The 18,191-nt window shown below is 38.6% G+C and overlaps 3 protein-coding genes and 1 long non-coding RNA gene across 4 annotated transcripts; 3 read left to right on the forward strand and 1 right to left on the reverse strand.

The window, feature by feature from the left end:
• Window positions 1-606: 606 nt before the first annotated feature.
• On the forward strand, window positions 607-1,962 carry LOC136815902 (uncharacterized). The gene has a single exon (XM_067072358.1). It carries the CDS (start codon window positions 607-609, stop codon window positions 1,960-1,962), a length of 1,356 nt encoding a protein of 451 aa, XP_066928459.1.
• A 209-nt stretch (window positions 1,963-2,171) lies between these two features.
• On the forward strand, window positions 2,172-4,289 carry LOC136815912 (uncharacterized). The gene has a single exon (XM_067072363.1). The coding sequence runs from the start codon at window positions 2,172-2,174 to the stop codon at window positions 4,287-4,289; it is 2,118 nt and encodes a 705-aa protein (XP_066928464.1).
• A 200-nt stretch (window positions 4,290-4,489) lies between these two features.
• On the forward strand, window positions 4,490-5,449 carry LOC136815928 (uncharacterized). Its single transcript, XM_067072364.1, has one exon. It carries the CDS (start codon window positions 4,490-4,492, stop codon window positions 5,447-5,449), a length of 960 nt encoding a protein of 319 aa, XP_066928465.1.
• A 1,752-nt stretch (window positions 5,450-7,201) lies between these two features.
• LOC136815555 (uncharacterized) lies at window positions 7,202-10,182 on the reverse strand. Its single transcript, XR_010847735.1, has 5 exons — window positions 9,919-10,182; window positions 9,248-9,297; window positions 8,777-8,840; window positions 8,311-8,382; window positions 7,202-7,675 (listed from the first exon to the last, which is right to left on the reverse strand). It is a non-coding gene; the product is annotated as an uncharacterized lncRNA (long non-coding RNA).
• Window positions 10,183-18,191: the final 8,009 nt, after the last annotated feature.

The following is an 18,191-nucleotide window of genomic DNA, read 5'->3' on the forward strand; positions in this document are numbered from 1 at the left end:
GTGTTACGCGATAAAAGAAGTGCCGAACGTTCCTTTAACAAACAGTACGACATCGTAATCGAGGGGCTTGCTGATGATGACGAATCCTACTTAGATGGTGAATTGAAGCTGCTCAACACCGATTTCGAAAATCTAAAGATTACCCACGGCAAAGTCCAGTCATTTAGTGAAGGAGACGAATATGACGCAAATGAACTTTGGTTCGACATTATCGAGGACAAAATGACTGTTCTAAAAGGAGATATTCGTCTCTGGAAACGCAATCTCAAGGACCTGAAGGAACCGGTAGCCGGTAGAGAACGTTCCCTCATCCCAGAAGTATCTTCAGTTCTTCAGCCCAAAAATTCGTCATTCCTAAACGACATTGCAACTGACAACATATCTAATGAGGAAGAAACAACTTCGAGTAAAAACCATCAAGCTGCTCGACAACAAAGTTCAAACGAAACCTTAGATCAATCATCCACCATTTTGGTCCAAAAGAATCAGAATAGTGCTATCAACGAGACTTTGTGTAGATTATTGGAGCAACAGGGAGCGCCAGACGTAACGATTGACAAATTTGACGGCAATCCTCTTGAATACACGTACTTCATCGCCACGTTTATGGAGGCTGTTGATAGCAAGGTCTGCACTGATAGAGGACGACTACTTCGACTCAATCAACATCTTGAAGGAGAGCCAAAGGAGCTTGTTCGACACTGCATCCAAGAACCGCCATCTCTCGGCTATTGCCACGCATTACAACTCCTCAAGGACCAGTACGGTGATCCCTACAGAGTTTTCGTTGCATACAGACAAGAACTACAACAATTACCTGCAGTCAATCCTGATGATGGAGCAGCATTCCGAAAGTTCTATGGTCACCTCCTAAAATGTAAAACCAGTATGACATCTAAAGACTACATTCAAGCTTTAGACTCACCCGAATTTCTTCGTACCTTACAATTAAAGCTACCTTCCAGGATCCAAGATAGATGGAATCGTACTGCTATGCGTATTCGAGATTCATACAACATCATTCCGAGCTTTGATGATTTCACAAACTTTGTAAAAGACGAAATGAAACTCGTAAATGATCCAATGTTTTCACGTGAAGCTGCAGGTCCAGTATCCTACGATAGAGCTTCACGATCAGACGCTTCAAGAAGACGAGAAGGCTTCCGATCAAATGCCACTGGAGTAGATAAAGACCAACCAACACCTAGCTGTCCAATGTGCAAGTCTACACAACATGATCTCGACGACTGCAGAGAGTTTCTGCAGCTCGATTCCGAAAACCGTAAGAAGTACGTCTTCAATCATCGCCTTTGTTTCTGCTGTTTACAACCGAATCACACTGCCAGAGAATGCAGATCAAAGAAAACGTGCAAGGTTTGTCGCATGTCCCATCCAACTTCACTGCATGCTCCACGAAGAAGATTTCCTCCACCTACTGCAACTCCTCAACCAAACGTTTCTCCGACTCCTCCACCAAACGTTCCTCCGACTCTTCAACCAAGAACTGACGATAAAATTGATAATGTTGAACAGTCGTTTAGTAATAAATGTACAGATATTCACGAGAACTCTGTATCCGTGTCCGTTGTTCCAGTCTGGTTGTATCACTCAAGCAACCCGACCAAGAAGGTATCCACTTATGCTCTCCTCGACAGTTGTAGTCAAGGTTCATTCATCACTGAGGATATTATGAACGATTTAAACTTGAATGGAATCTCTACTACGATTACAATTAAAACTTTGAATAATGAAGCATCAGAACCATCATTTGCTGTAAACGGTCTGGTCGCTCAACCATATTTCGAAGTTGATGGATGCAAGAACGTCACCTTACCAAAACTCTTCTCCAGAAAGAATCTACCAACTGAGCCAGGAGAGATTCCTACCAGATGTTCCTTGGCGAAATACACTTATCTTAAAGATCTTCTTCAGTACGTACCTGTCAATGCATCCAATCTTTAGTTCGGCATCCTCATCGGAGTCAATTGTGTTCGAGCACTTGAGCCATTAGAAGTAGTAAATTCAGAGGGTAATGGACCATACGCATACAAGACACGACTTGGTTGGTGCATTACTGGGCCAAAAAGCTGTCGACAGAATGGGACTATCAACTGCAGACGTACCTCAATCACCTCGTCCACAAGATCAAAGAGGAATCCTTGAAAGATATGATGATTCAAATGTACCAACAAGACTTCGTTGAACCAGACCAACACCAAGCTAGCCTTTCAGTAGAAGATAGACGATTCCTACATACAATGGATACTGGTACAAAGTTACAGGATTCGCACTACATTTTACCAGTTCCATTTCGTTCAGAAGATTTATCATTACCAAACAATCGGTCCCAAGCCTTCAATCGAGCAATGTGGCTAAAGAAAAAGTTAGAAAGACGTGATCAGTTCCGTGATGACTACGTAAAGTTCATGCAGGAGCTCCTGTCGAAAGAGTATGTCGTCAAGTGCGAAAAACCTCCAACCGTAGGTAAAGTCTGGTACGTACCGCACCACGGCGTATACCACCCGCAAAAACCAGAAAAGATACGGGTGGTCTTTGATTGCAGCGCTTCATTCGTTGGCCGATGTCTTAACAAGGAGATACTACAAGGTCCAGATTTGATTAATTCGCTTGTTGGTGTTCTTTGTCGATTTCGTAGCAACCATGTCGCATTCATGGGTGATATCGAGAAAATGTATTATCAAGTACGTCTACCTGAAGAGCATCAAGATTTCTTCCGAATCCTCTGGTGGCCCAACGGTGATACAAATCAGAAATTGCAAGAATATCGAATGACAGTCCATCTCCAGGGTTGTATATCTTCACCATCATGTGCAAACTATGCCCTCAAACGAACAGCCGAAGACAACAAAGCAGATTTCGATGTCAAAGTCGTTCAAATGGTCAAAAGAGATTTCTACGTCGATGATTTCCTCAGCTCCGAAGTTGACGAGAAATCTGCATCAAAAGCTATCAATGATGTAAAGGCTCTGTGCAAACGTGGAGGCTTCAACTTGTTGAAATTCGTAAGCAATAGTCGTGTCGTTATGAACAACATTGACAACACAGAGCTGGCAAAGAGTGTCAAGGATCTCGATTTATCGAACGACGAACTCCCATGTGAAAGAGCTCTTGGAGTCACATGGTTTGTAGATGACGACACAATCGGTTTCAAGATCTCCTTCAAAGAAAAGCCACCGACACGAAGAGGTATATTGGCCACGATTTCGTCGATCTACGATCCGTTGGGTCTTGCCAGCCCTTTCCTTTTGGTGGGAAGGTTGATCCTTCAACAGCTTGTGAAGGATCATTATCAATGGGATGAAGAAATTCCAAACGAAAAGCGAATTGCTTGGGAACGTTGGAAAGAAGACCTCCAAAATCTACGATCAAGAGTGCCACGATGCTTCAAACCATTCAACTTTGGTGAGATCGTTTATTTTTCCCTCCATACCTTCTGTGATGCGTCTGATGTGGGATACGGAGTAGCATCTTACCTTCGTCTTGAAAACACCAACGGGGATGCTACAGTCAACCTTGCCATGGGAAAGTCGAGAGTTGCCCCTATTAAATATGTGACGACTCCTAGAATGGAGCTTACAGCAGCCGTCTTGGCAGTTCGTATTGCGAACATTTTGCTTAAAGAGTTTACCTTCCCAGATTTAGAAACCTTCTTCTGGACTGACAGCAAGGCAGTACTTGGGTACATCTCAAATGAAGCCAGACGATTTCATACGTTTGTAGCAAACAGGACACAGATGATTCGTGACAGCAGTGACATCAAAGATTGGTTCCATGTCAACACTGACGAGACACCAGCAGATGATGCATCCAGAGGTTTATCAACATCAGATTACGATAAAGTCCATCGTTGGTTTCTTGGCCCTCGATTCTTGAAGCTTCCCAAAAGTGAATGGCCAATTGGAACCGAAAAGTTCGACATTGCATTGGATGACCCAGAAGTTAGGCTCAACGTCATGAAAACAAAAGTTGCAACTCCTAACGATTCTATCACAAATCTACTCAATCGGGTATCGTCATGGTTTAAAATCAAGCGAATCATTGCCATCATCCTCATCTGGCACCAAAAGAAGCCAAAACCTCTGACCACTGATATTATCCAAGCTGCTGAGCTAAAGATTATCAAACATCATCAACAAACACATTTCTATCACGAGATTCAACAGCTTATAAAAGGGAAAGGAGTCAACAGAACGTCAAATTTATCAAACCTCAAGCCGTTCGTCGACACTCATGGCACCGTATCGAGTTTAACATCAAGCATCCAATAATCATCTCAAACAAAGGTCCATTGGCGTCATTGATCATCAGATGGTATCACCAGAGAACAAATCATTGTGGTCGCATCATCACTATCAACAGCATCCGAACCGCTGGATTTTGGATCATTCACTGCACGTCCCTTGTCAAGAGTGCTATCTTCAAGTGTGTTACATGCAGAAAGATACGCTGGAAGCCCTCGATCCAACAGATGTCAGACCTACCTGAGGATCGCATTGCCGAATCTGCGCCATTTACCTATTCTGGTGTCGACGTATTTGGACCATTCACTATCAAGGACGGACGTAAGCGCCCTAAACGTTACGGGCTTTTGTTCACGTGCTGTTCAAGTCGAGCAATCCATCTGGAGAGTATTCACACACTCGAAACAGATTCGTTTATCCAAGGATTAAGAAGATTGATCTCGAGAAGGGGCAATGTGAGAGTTCTTCGTTCCGACCGAGGTACGAATTTTGTCGGAGCCGACAACGAATTGCAAGCCTTATTCAGTCAAATGGACCACGATCGAATTCAATCGTTTATGCAAATCAACGGAGGAGATTGGCTCGTCTGGAAATTTAACCCACCAAAATCAAGCCACATGGGTGGAGTCTGGGAAAGACAAATCCGCAGCGTACGTTCCATCTTATGCAACCTCATGGATCATCATGGAGATTGTGTTGACGATGAATCGTTTAGGACCTTCCTCTGTGAAGCTGAATGTACTGTCAACTCGAGACCGTTAACCTACGACAGCATTGGAGATCCACAGAGTCCAATCCCAATCAGCCCAATCACTTTGTTGACTGGAAAAAGCCAGCTCGTACTACCTCCTCCAGGGAATTTCACCTCGAGCACCACTATGTACTGCAGACAGAGATGGAGACGAGTTCAACATCTAGCGAACGAATTCTGGACACGCTGGCGCAAAGAATATCTCAACACCCTCCAAGAACGACGCAAATGGCCATCAACCAGACGAAATCTGAGTATCGGTGATGTAGTCTTGTTGAAAGATGGTGATCTCTTCCGTAATAACTGGAACATGGGAATCGTTTTGTCGACAAAACAAAGCGCTGACGGTCTTGTTCGTTCTTGTACGTTGAAAACGAGATCAGGAATATTTGAGCGACCGATTCACAAATTAGTCCTATTACTTGAATCCGAGTAGAAAGGTCCGATCCCAGCCGTGGGAGCCTTACTGATTGAAATATTCGGAAAAAGATTGTGTTTATCTTTTTGGAGAGCCATGTTATGGGAATAGTCCCATATTATATGACGTCATACAATGATATGGTAATTTACAGTTAACGCAAATTAAGTTTTTATTACTGCTCTTTTTGTTTTTCTAGTTCAATTTTAATTGCATTTTTTGTCTTAGATATTTTTAACAGTTAATGTATTCCCCTAGGAAATTAGAAATTTTGTGGCCTCAGAAGCGACTCCGTTTTTGTTCATTTGCTTTTTGATAATCACGGTGTAAAGAGCTGTGTTAGAGAGAAGACCTCTATGTTGAGAATTTTTGTAGTAAATCTCTATGTCGAGATAAAAAGTGTTTTTCTCCTCGAAGTTACAGAGGCATTGTGAAGTTTATGTCAAATACTAAATTGTTTTATTTGGAGTATGTGTTTGCTATAGTGCACGCTGGAATCGCTTTTAGTAAGTTTATTTTCACGTTATTTTCTTAGTATTTTCTAGAATATCTTCTGCTCGTGTGCTTCTTTCATCCTGTGGTGTTTGCTTGTTTCTCGCTTCTTTTCGTCTTCGTCAGCCTGGTCCTGTAGCTTTTTCTGTGATTTGGGTCATGTTTTTCTGAGTGTCTTATATTATGGTCTTGCGCTACAGGACCCTTAGTTCAATATTTTAATATTTTTCATTTTTATAATTTTTCTCCTTTTGTATCTTATTTTAGCTAAAAGTCGAAATACCAGTAAAGGCAAACTTTAAGACGTGTGCACATTCTCCAACAAAGGACTTTCGAATAAAATTAGTTTGGTTTCCAAAAATTGAGGGGAAAATTTTGGCCTGTCCACCCTAACCATGTCACCGTAGACCTATAAGCGAATAAAATCCATAAATAAAAGTCTCACCTGTCGTTCATAATTGTTTCGCTTACACTTTTGCCACTTTTGCCCTTGTTCCCACTTCTGCCACCATCATGTTGAAACATTTTTAAAAAGTGTGAAAAGTGGCTCCTTCAGCTAACTTGTGTCAGGCAATGTGTAAAAACGAGACCACATTCCTTCTAGTACGGGCCCGAAACAGTGGTCCTTCTAGGTAAAATTCTGACGGCAACAGAGCCTTATTCTAGGTCTTTATATTACATTTTCAATCGGTACCAAACTGCGCAAAACAAAACAAATTTGTTTTTTGCTTGGTGGAGATTGAGAATTTACCACTTTAAACACAAAGGACACAAACGATCATTTGGAATTACCCAGTGGGCACAGGACGTCCAGAGGACGTCCATACAAGGTCCATTTCGGACGAAAGGACGTCAAATGTGGACGACTTTAGGACGTCCTAAGGACGTGAAAAATGAAACGGATCCCGTCCGTCCGATGTTGGTCCAATACAGACGTCCAAAGGGACGCGAAAAGGACGTAATATGGACTTAACTTTTGTAAATGGACGTCCTGAAGACGTTGATCAGACGTCGGGTAGACACAATGTTTGTACTTGGACGTCCTTAGGACGTTTTTCAGACGTGATTTAGACGTCCAGATGGATTTAATTTTTGTATTTGGACGTCCTTTGGACGTGATTAGAACGTGCGGGATGACCTTATTTAGTCGTCTCTATGGAGTCGTATTCTCTTTTTTAAGCTTCTTGATTGTGAAATTTGCATGGTCAAAATATTTATTTCTTGTTATAATTTCATTGGTTTTTATAAACATCCGGACATTCTGTGCCCACTGGGTCAGAGTTTTGTTGAGATAGTATTTATGTTTCTTTTCAAAAGAATTTTAATTTTGTTTATTGAATTATTCCAAGTTGACAATATATCACTAAATTCAGTTAGTTTTCTCGTCAACATAACAACAAAGGTATCAGAAAAATAAACAGAAAGATTTTGTATTTTGTCGAAACTATTATCTTCTGAAGCAAACAACTGAAACAAGTATCTGAACAGGGTGAAAAAAACTACGTACAAATTTTACGCCTTGATGAAATATATATAATTTGAAAAAGTCTAATAACAGTCTTTAACTTCTACTCTGGTTATTACTTGTGAATACATCGGACGTCTTCAAATACTTGGTGCCATTAAAGTTTGACATGCTTTTCTTTGTGTTTAAATTTGGTTTCCTTCTTTTCCTTCAAGTCGACTCAGTCAGACATTGATAAAATCGATCTGCGAACACACGTTTGAAAGTCCTTCTTCTTAATGCACAACCTTGAAAGGAAAATAATAATTTATGAAAATAATTACAAATAATATGACAAAATCAAACAAAGGATAATTTTAGGATAATTATTGACTATAACCTTCCGGATAGCAGTGTGCTAAAATAACTTATTAACCTATTATGGGACAAAGGGTGTTAATTTGTCCTTCCTTAATTTTACCTTCACACAGACCCACTGGGACCCTTCCCCACTGGAAAAATTGGCCCCGGTGGAAAATCATCCTCTAATTTTTGTCCCCATTGAAAATAATCAAATAAACCGATCCTCACTGCAAAATTTTATTCTATTTTTCTCTTCCCCACTGAATCTTCTGACTTAAAAACAAAAGAATTGAATTCCTTAGCCATAAAAAACATGGGAATAGTAATCCTATCGAGTTTCAGTCCATTATTTTTATTCCCAAATTGCTGAAATAAATTAGTCTACAAAGCAAGTTTTTTGAGATCATGATGTAAGCTCCATTTCACCTTTATTGATATAAATCTGAGGGTACAGGTTTCTCCCTTGAAAGGTTTTACCCAAAATCTCGGTACTTAATAAAGAGGGTATTTAGAAACTATGATCCCAGATCTGATGGATGAATCTAAGCATTTGTATCATATTAGTATCTATGAGGTTTACCTGTAACATGTTGATGATCTTTTGGTTCAGCTGGACTGACGAGTTAGATTTACGCAATAGTGTTGATCGAATCTGGAAAACAAAATGAGGAAAGAAAAGTTTTGATTTTGGGAAAGAGTAGAAAACCCTCAAAACCTTTATAACTACAAGCTCTTTTTTATAATAGATAGTAATGAAGCTACAACAATTTAAGAACAGTGCTAAGCTGAAATTGAATTGCAAGAAATTCAAGAGTAAAATTGGATAAAGAGCCTAAAATATCTCAATCTCGTCCTAAAATAAAAACAGAAAGCAGGATTGAGGGTCAAGAAACCAAAAACTTTAATCTGATGTTATCTCAATTACCTCCTTCATTTCATTCCTAAGTGGTTAAGAATTTCTCACCGGGTCACTGAAAGAGGGGTGTATTATTCGTCAATGATAAAGTTGACTGTTGGTACCTAAAACACACCAAAGAATAGCATACCTTGCTTTGAACAATCAGTTATTTTTGCATTTTCTAGAGGGCCAGTAGGATTATGGGTACGAACCTAAAAGGTAAAGTAAGGGTATTCTGATACGAATGAAACTTAAGTTTCTCAAAGAAAACCCATATATACAATACCACACGAAAATAAGACCCTTATTTTGATTAAATAATAACGCCTTTTGATCGAAAATCTTTCTCCAATTTTGTACGTCTTCCACCACAGAAGTGGGTTGTTGTCAATCAAAAGTCACAGTTATTGCAATTCACCGGTCTCTTTTTGAACAAAATATTTTTGTGTCTCCTCTGTTTTTTCAGAAAAAATAAATTTGTACTTGTACTTCCCAAAGAACTTATCAAAAAAATGAAACTTTAGAAACTCATTATGTTATGATGCCATCTAATTTTCAGAATTTTCTAGCCAATTGCAATTATTAGAGAAAAGATCTTTCAGAAAAGAATTTCACTCACCTGAAAATGATCAATCAAAAGTCTTTGCTCCATCTTTTCAGCATAAGCTCCTTAAAAATGAAAGTGGCAAAAATAATAATCTTATTCCAACATTTTATAAACTGAAGAGCACTAAAAAGTTTCAAGAAAAAGAATCAAAACAAAACATTCGAAATTTTGGCGATTCGAATGTTCAAAATGAATTTCGTATTCGAATGTTTTAAAAAAAAGAAAAGAACGTTTCTAAATCAAAACATTCGAAACGCACATTAGAGAAAATATTTTTCTAAAAATTGAAAAGGCCAACCGCTTGCTAATTAAACCCTCAACTAAAAATGCCTGAAAAACAACACAAAGTACAGAAACAAACGTTTTGAGAAAAGGAGGCCTTGTTTTATTGCTTGGATGTGTATCTTAAGAAGTCTTGAATTCATGTGGCCCCTTGCCTTGTGTTTTATTGTTTACAGAATAGAATGGAAAAGCTTAAACCAAAAGTCGAACGAGAACACTCAAAACTTGATCAGTGGTGGAAGAAACCAGGATGTTCAGAATACAAAATGCAACAAAAAAAAATTTCTTTAAAACGCTAGGTTTTTGTGAGCCTGTGGTAATGTTTTATTCCTTCGTATAAATATATGACGGTATACTACTGTATGAAAACAAATAAAAAGAAGCAATTTTTTACTACTTACTCTTCTATAATCTTGTTACTTGTATCCTCCACTTTAAGCAATCTTTTGAACCATAAAAAGAAGATGCCGAAGATGTCAAATCACCAGAAATATTGGATCTTTGTCTTTTCCTCACGAAGTTTTGCTTTGAAAAATACTCTGTCGCCTCAAAAAATTTTATGGAGAACTTTTATAATGGGCCAATCAGATCATCGTATTTCATTTTTATTTTCAAGAAGTAGTCGGGGGGTTATTTGAACTAACTATTTATTAACTGACAGTTAGTAAAATATTATAAACATTTTTTAATGTCTTAATTGGAAAGATATGAAAATGAACTTCATATAATTGTGAAATTCTTGCCGAACGCTCCATTATTTGCATTTACAAAATCAATGTTACGAAATATTGCACCCCCGGCTACAAACATGTTTGTATACACTCGCTACCAGACTTCCAATCACCGGTCTAAATAACATAATTTTGGGCGTATTACGGACGCCTATTAGACGTCCTGAAAAAATCAAGTCCATTAAAGACGTCTTAAGGACGTTGCGATTGGACGGGGGCGGGCTTTGGACGGGCGGACGTGATTCGGACGTCATATAGGCGTCCTTCGGACTTTCTGTGCCCACTGGGTAGGTGGCAAAAAATGTAAGCACTTTTGCCACTTTTAGACACATTTTGTAGAAACAATTAGGAACCTAGTGTCACTTGGGGCAAAGATGTGAAAAATAGCAGCGAAACAATTTGCCCCATGGACATAATTCTTTTTTGTTACATTGTCTTAATTGATTTTTAGTTCATTTATTCCCAAGATAATTACTTCACACTTATAACGACTTTAAAATCAACAATCATCGTTCGTTACAATTCATTGCACATCGTGTCTTAGACGATTCCAATTTCAGATAACTTGAGCTCCACCGCAGATGATTGAAAAAGCCAATTCTTCGAGTGCTTCAACTTCACAAACTTCGCCAATCTTGGTGGTGATAAAATTTACATGAGAGTAATCGTGCGTCACGAAAAGCGCGAATAACTTATCAAAAAATGGAGATTCCCAAGATTGGCGAAGGTATCTTAAATCTTAGTTTAAAAAAATCTCTTTGATCTTTCTTTTTTTTCTTTTGTTAATTGCTTACGTCACTTGATGACTTGCGAGATATTTCTTCATGAATGAAAACACGCGGGTTTTACCAGGGAGCAATCATAAAAAATATTTGGTAACAAGATTGAAGATTTTGAAGGAGATGAAAACACAGTATACCTCTCAAACCACTTTGTTTGCAAATCATCTGATGCCAGTTATCACAGTAAAAACTGTTAAAAGAAGTAAAATGTTCAGTTTAGAAATTCAACGAGTATAAACAAAATCCGCCATATTTGTTTTTATTTTGTGGTATGGAAAACCTTGCTGCTTCTCATCTTATTCATATCACAGCAAGCGGACTCCCTTTGATATTCTATCATTAGCAATCTTGTCAGCAATGTTCGTTACGGCGGAGAAAAGTAAAGCAACAAGATTCAAGAGCTCCAGGTTTCCTGTCTAGTCCAGAAACAGGATTTCAAAAGTCAGAAGTAAAATGTAGATGGTTCTGTTCAGCTCTAACTCTTTTTCTATTTTTCATATCTTCACTCCCTTTTCCTGTTTACGTTACAGAAGGATTGGTTGTGTTGATCAGGTTGATTAGAAAGTATTAGAAATACTGTAAGTTGGTCTTAATAAGAAAGTTTCTTGGTCTTAACAGTATAGACCTATAATAATAAACTCTTCACATCACGCATATTTTTGGACTTTGTACCCTATGCTGCACGCAAGCACTTAAGCGAAAGTCCCGCAAAAGCAGGACAAAAATCAGTTTTTTGAAGTTTGCAAAAAAACGCCACTTAGAAGATCTTTCAAATAGACCTTTTTTCAAAGAGGGCACCCTGTTGAATAATTATAGTCCAGCAGAAAAACAATGATAAAACCATGCATAATTATTAAAATATGCATGATACAGTAATTATACATGGCCCTATCATTGTTTTTATGGCTGGACTACATAATTATTCAACAGGACGTACTCTTTGAAAAAAGGTCTATTCAGTATATGAATAGAGCAGTAAAAAATATAGCCTGGATATCCAGGCAGCCCGCCGTAAACTTTTTTTTGATTTTGATATTTCTTATGTTTACGATCTGGTTTACCTAGATCGTCTGCATTCTGATTTTAGGATGATTATGCGGGTATTCTTATTGGTTGGGTCCAAGCGAATCAGAGGTCTTAATGGTGGAGGAGGAGGGCGTACAAGAAATTATGCGAGCTGACTTGTGAAGCGTCCGCCTACTAAGTATTTGCAGCAAGGCGCGTATGCTGCTTTGCGCAAATTGCAAATCTCCCTGATTTTTCTTCTTCGAAGCAAATAACAATAGAATGCCTAATTATCTCCCTTGGGTGTTTGACCACGCATCCAAATAAAAATAACAATATAATGGTAGGGAAGAAGTGGGAAGATCAAAACATGGGAATTGTTAGATGTTCTGGTTGTTTTCTTTAGATACTTGCTTAGATATTCTTGTTTAAATCTTCTTAATGACTTGGTTGCGCATCGTGTAAAGAACTAAAGGTATAATTCTTTATTTTGCTTCAATTCTTGTTTTCTGTTTGCCAATTTTGAAGTGCTGTTTTGGGTTGGAAGTTTTGTTTTGATAATTTTTTGTCTCCCCAAAATTCACTTTTCACTTTCTGTCCAACAGACTTTCCACCACACTGTCTACCGTAGAGTCGTTTAATCTCGACATACGTCTTGCAATCTCGACATAGCTGTAGGCTGGTCTTCGAAATAAAAAATTAAACATAAACAAATACATACCAAAGTTATCAATCAATCACTAAAATGTACTCTCTCTCTATCACGTCACAGATTGTTAATATAATATGAGAAATGTGAAGTGTTATTACTTATACTTATATTTGAAAAGAAAACTTTAACGATGTAGTAATCGCTAAAAACTAATTAGCATGCTTTCAACGAAGATATCTAAATCACAACAAACACAACATTTTGCACGCGAGGAATTTTTTAGTAGACATTTTTACCGTGAACCGAAAATAATAAAAAGAACCCGGTTTCCTTTTGAATTTAATGTGACCGCCATACTGGCCATCACGGCGTGCGGCCTGTTAGCGCCTAGAGCGTGTGTTTTTATATATAAGGAAGGGGAAACCAGGCTAAGCGCGCGAATTATTTTTATCACGTGACTTGAAGCGTAATAAAGTTGTAAAATTTTAATGATGGACACGAGAAAGTTACGAGGAAGTTTGCATGCGTTTCGTGTGTTGTGTAAAACTGGCTGTTTTTTTAATTGAAAGGATTGCAATGTTTACTGAACTTCTAGTTTGATGGATGAACTTGTTCGATAAGAATGATACCAAGAATTTCATTCAAGGTTTGTTTTGATTATTTTACAGATCCGGTGTCGAGATTGCAAGACGTATGTCGAGATTAAACGACTCTACGGTATATTTTATGGTCAAGGCTGGCATTCTAAATTGATTTAACGACCCTGCCGGTGCACCCGACAGTCGGGTGCTGTTGCCGGGTGCTCGAAGTTAGAAATTTTAACACCCGACAGTCAGGTGCACTTTGTCGGGTGTTATATCTTGGGCGCTCTTAACAGCACCCAACATGTAACAGGCGGGTGGCGATTTCGCCCATCAGAGGCGATGTCGGGTGTTACTGTTGATTGTCAGGTGTTCTCACTAAGTTAGGAATTTTAAGCACCCGACTGTTGGGTGCACAATCGTCGGGTGTTTTCGCAAATTTAGAAATTTCAGCACCCGACAAAACACCCGACAGTACCCGACTGTCGGGTGCGCCGGCAGGGTCGTTTGATTTATCACTGCTGGGGTACCATCTTGAAATTATGCATGTCATTATGTGAATATATATTTATTTGCAGCCATGGGGTTCATGCAGGTGAAGGTTTCTTCGTAAAAGCGAAAGACATGTATCTATTTTTCGGATCCGACATGCGGGAATAGTGTCAGGACCTGCAGGCGACCTGGTAGGGTTGGGTATGGGTGTGGTTTGGGTGTGGTTAAGTATCAGATTGGCTAGGAATTTGGTTATTATCAGTTAGGGTTAGGGTTGGAGTTCGAAAATGCACTCTTTTGTGATTTTCTCTTAATACAGTCTGGTCTGTAGTTTGTACAATATAAATAGCCGTCAGAAACGCTCTTTCGGCATGAATCCGTGGCGCAGTGGATAAGGCATTGGGTTTCAAAACATCAGAACTTTGCATTTAGTGGGTTCGAATCCCACCGGTGGCGATCTGTCGGTAAGTCATTCAGTAAGTAACATAGTAAATAACTCACACAGAACCAGAAAGTCAGAAAAACTACGAACAAGAGACTGGAAAGTACGAAATAAGTCAAGATCTGTCTTTCGTCTTTACGAAGAAGCCACGACTGTTCATGCAGGAAAATCTGGCAACAGGGGTTCACCTGATTTCTAGGTGAACCAAGCTCTATAATTTAAGAACTTTGTCTGGCTGAGGTAAAACTTATTTTTTCTAAAATTTTGAGCTTGGATATCCAGGCTATAAAAAATACTATTTTTCCTTATTTTGTGCAAAAGTTCTAGAAATGAAAATAAAGGGATAATGATAATTGAATATTATTCACTATTGTAAAGCTAGAATCGCTTTGCGTCTTTTTGTTCGAGAAAATGATTGACAGATTAAAGTTTTTCACCCGCGCGGGAGCTGGCAGGCATTCTGCGAGCGTTCTTGGCTCAATCCTCGGCTCAATCCTTGGACCGCGCGCTAAAATGGTAGACATATCTGAGGCAAATCATTTCGATGGAAGTTGTTGGAATGTTTACAAGGCTCTTGACAAAATATTGTTTGTTTGATTGTCAATGATGACAGTGTCGTTACATAGCTCCAGCCCCCCTTACTTTTTTTTGGGAGGGGGGGCTAAGAGATATTTTGGCCTTTAAAGTACGATGGCCCCTAAGGCTCACCACGCACTTCCAGTTCTTATAAAATTTGTGAACTAGAACTGTCTAGGGTCATGGTCCCAGAAGGCTCACAAGACACTGCGCACTTCCAAGTTTTTTTGTGACGACACTGCACACTTCTAAAAATATTATAGAGACTCAAAAGTCCCACTCGAAAGATAGCTGTTCTGGTCAGCAAAAAAGATACCAAGTTGTAATAAATGAGTTGCTGATAATAGCAAAGAGGCTCAGAAATCCCGGGTTATTTTTCTCGAGTTAAAAAACCGAGTTATGACGTCATTTTTCGGAAATTTTGACGTCATTCTCAATTTTGTAGCTCGTTTTTTTCCGTGACTTTAAAATTTCGAGTTATCTCTTAACTCTAAGTCCTCCCTTTAAATTTTCGAGTCATTTCTCGTTTTTTAACTCGGTTTCGTTTCTTTTAAATTTTCGAGTTATTTTCCTTCCTGTAGATAATTCGGATTCTCGAGTTATTTTCACAGCAGAAGGCTCAAAACACACATACACACTTCTAGTTTTCATGCACTAAGGTGGTCCAATGGCGGAAAATACTAGCAGCCTGGAGTGGAGGCAGAAAAACAAAGTTGATATTTGCTCACTTTTTGCTTCCCCGATTTTTGCCAGTGGGGATTTTGCTGACCAGCACTTAACTCAGAAATTTTAACCTGTAACTCTTGATATGAACAACTTGGAAATTTTAACTCATTTTGCGTAACTCAACATTCATTTTAAAGACCGAAAAAAATTCATCGCGCGGGCCGCTCGCTTGGAAATTTCTTGCCCTGACAAAAAGTCAGAAGTGCGCAGTGTCACTTGAGCCTTTTGGGCCATTGACCCTTAGGCAGTTCTAGTTCACAAATTTTATAAGAACTGGAAGTGCGTAAAAACTAGAAGTGTGTGTTTTGAGCCTTCTGGGCCATCGTATTAAAGAGCCTCGTCACCTGAGAACAGATTGTAATTGTTTTCTGCCCACCACGCTGAAGCTCTAAAGGGATGGGTGAAAACAAACAATCTGTTGTCTTTGTTAGACGGATTCATGCGAGACCGCATTCAAAACACTGGAAACTAGCGTTTGCCGCTTCAAGGTTTGTTTTGATTTTGCTGCAAAGGATTATGGGGTAGATTATTTTTGATAGATTTGGCAGGTGAGAAATGGCTCAAATGGGGCGCCATTTTTACAACAAGCACCTTGTTGTAAACTTTCAAAGTAGTATGGCCAATGTCCACAGATGTTATATTTTGCATCGTACCTTTAGAGCAAAGCGTGTCAATAGCGAAATCCACATCTGGAGCAGGTAAAGAGGAGCAGTGAAGCTGGAACTTCGATTTTTGAGGATTACGATTCTACAAGCTTTTTAGCGATTTTTGCCTCGCTAACCCAAATCTCGCAACCTCTTTGTTTCTGACCTTTTTCCTTCAAAGAATATCGATCACTTTCCTTTTCCCCTTGAGCGTGCGAGAAAAAAATGATTAGCTCGCGTTCTCGCATGGGCGAATAAAGATGAGGCAGCAATCTTGCACTGAGGGTGCTACTTAGTTTCCGCCCTATTTTGCGCCCATGATAGAATGGTCCTAATACGGGGGTATTCCAAATAACGAACAATGTTATTCTGTAAGTATTTATTTTCTGAGAGATGCAAATAGTATATTGAATATTATTAACTTATTTATTTAAGTATTCTTGAGCGCAAATTTAAATATATATGGTCAAAGAAAAAGCAAGTGATAGCAGTTCTGTTTTTTCCTCAAGCCCCCGGAAAAAGTTTTTTTGCCGACTTAGCTATTTTACTAATCTCGGAAAAGAACTCCCATAGGAATTCCGATACACAACCCGATTGGTTAATTTCGGAACGGTTTCAAGAAAGTCATAATGGCAGATAATTTTGAAAGTTTCTGAGTAAATGTGTGTAATTTATCGATGTTGATGGCTTGTTGATTCTTTAAAGAAAAAAGATAACAGGTATAGCTTTTTCTAATCCTGGAATATGGAGGTTCCAGCTACAATGAAGAGCCTGGGGGCTAAAATTACCAAATTATTTGGGGGGACCTAGATTGTTGGGGGGGGGGCTAGATGATCTGACTGAGACTCTGGGGGGCTGTTCAGCTAATTTCAAAAGATCTCTTATCTTACTATTAAATCAAATATAAAAATCAAAAGATTTGTATATATAAACATAAATATTAATACAAGTAAATTTAGTTTTCATTTATCAGTACTGTACTCAGGGGGGGGTCAAGGTCCAGGATACCAACCCAGGGCCCAAAAACCTGACTTTTCGAGATTTGAAAGTAGTAGACACCACCACCCCCTAAATTGGTATCAATACCAACTTGAAAATCCCGATTTTTCTGAAAAAGGGGATGTTTTTATTCAAAGAACATTCCTCTTATTAATCTATATATTAATAGCGGTGCTTTGTGTGTCTGTGTGTCACCACTTTCGTTTTCGCTTTCGCTTTGTTTGTGATTTAGAATTATGACTTTTAGTCTCTTGCTTCACAAATTTGTTCTATTGGATTCGCGCCATTTGCAAAAGATTTCGCAAGCAATGTTTTGTTCTTGATAAGTTTGTTTTGATTTACAGATCGGATAGAAACCTGGTTTAGACTTTATTCAGCCTTTGTTTTGAAATTTAAGGCCCATCTACATTTAGGAATTTTAATTTCTGCCCAGCTTTGCCTGATCCTGTTTTTCTCTTTTATTTTGTTTGAAATGTTTTCGAATGTATTTAACGATCTAATTTTTTAATGACATTCGAATTCTTTTCAAAACAAAACAAGTTTCTTTTATAGAAAAGAACATTTCAAATGTAAATCAAAACAAAAATTTAAAAAGTTTGTCGAACAATAACAGCATTTAAAGGGCAATAAAAAGTAAGAGAAGAAAGTAGTCCATCTCTTTAACTTTGTACGTTATTTTACATGTTTAGATACGAAAAGTTATGACAAGGGTTAAAAAAACAATTTAGAATTGACTTATTTATCTTTTTAGATATGATAAAAACAAAGTTGCACTATTCTTTGTGGCTTTCCCGCTTTTTCATAAAGAATTGTCATTTTAACATTTCACTCCTCTTTACCATGACATTTTCTCAAATTGTCGAAAACTAGACGGCGTATTTAATGCGAGCGAAGCGAGAAAAAGATCTCCGGGGGAGAGTTAGAGTCAAACTTTAAAGATATCTTTTTATTCATTTGATCGTTTTTTTAAGCCAGCTTCAACATCCAAAGGACTTTAAGTGCATTCAGCTACAGCTTAACCGGCGTGCGACGCCGGGTACCGGC

The sequence above is a fragment of the Clytia hemisphaerica genome, unplaced genomic scaffold (assembly GCF_902728285.1).
Source record: "Clytia hemisphaerica strain Z4C2 unplaced genomic scaffold, Clytia hemisphaerica genome assembly, whole genome shotgun sequence".
Lineage (NCBI taxonomy): Eukaryota > Metazoa > Cnidaria > Hydrozoa > Leptothecata > Clytiidae > Clytia > Clytia hemisphaerica.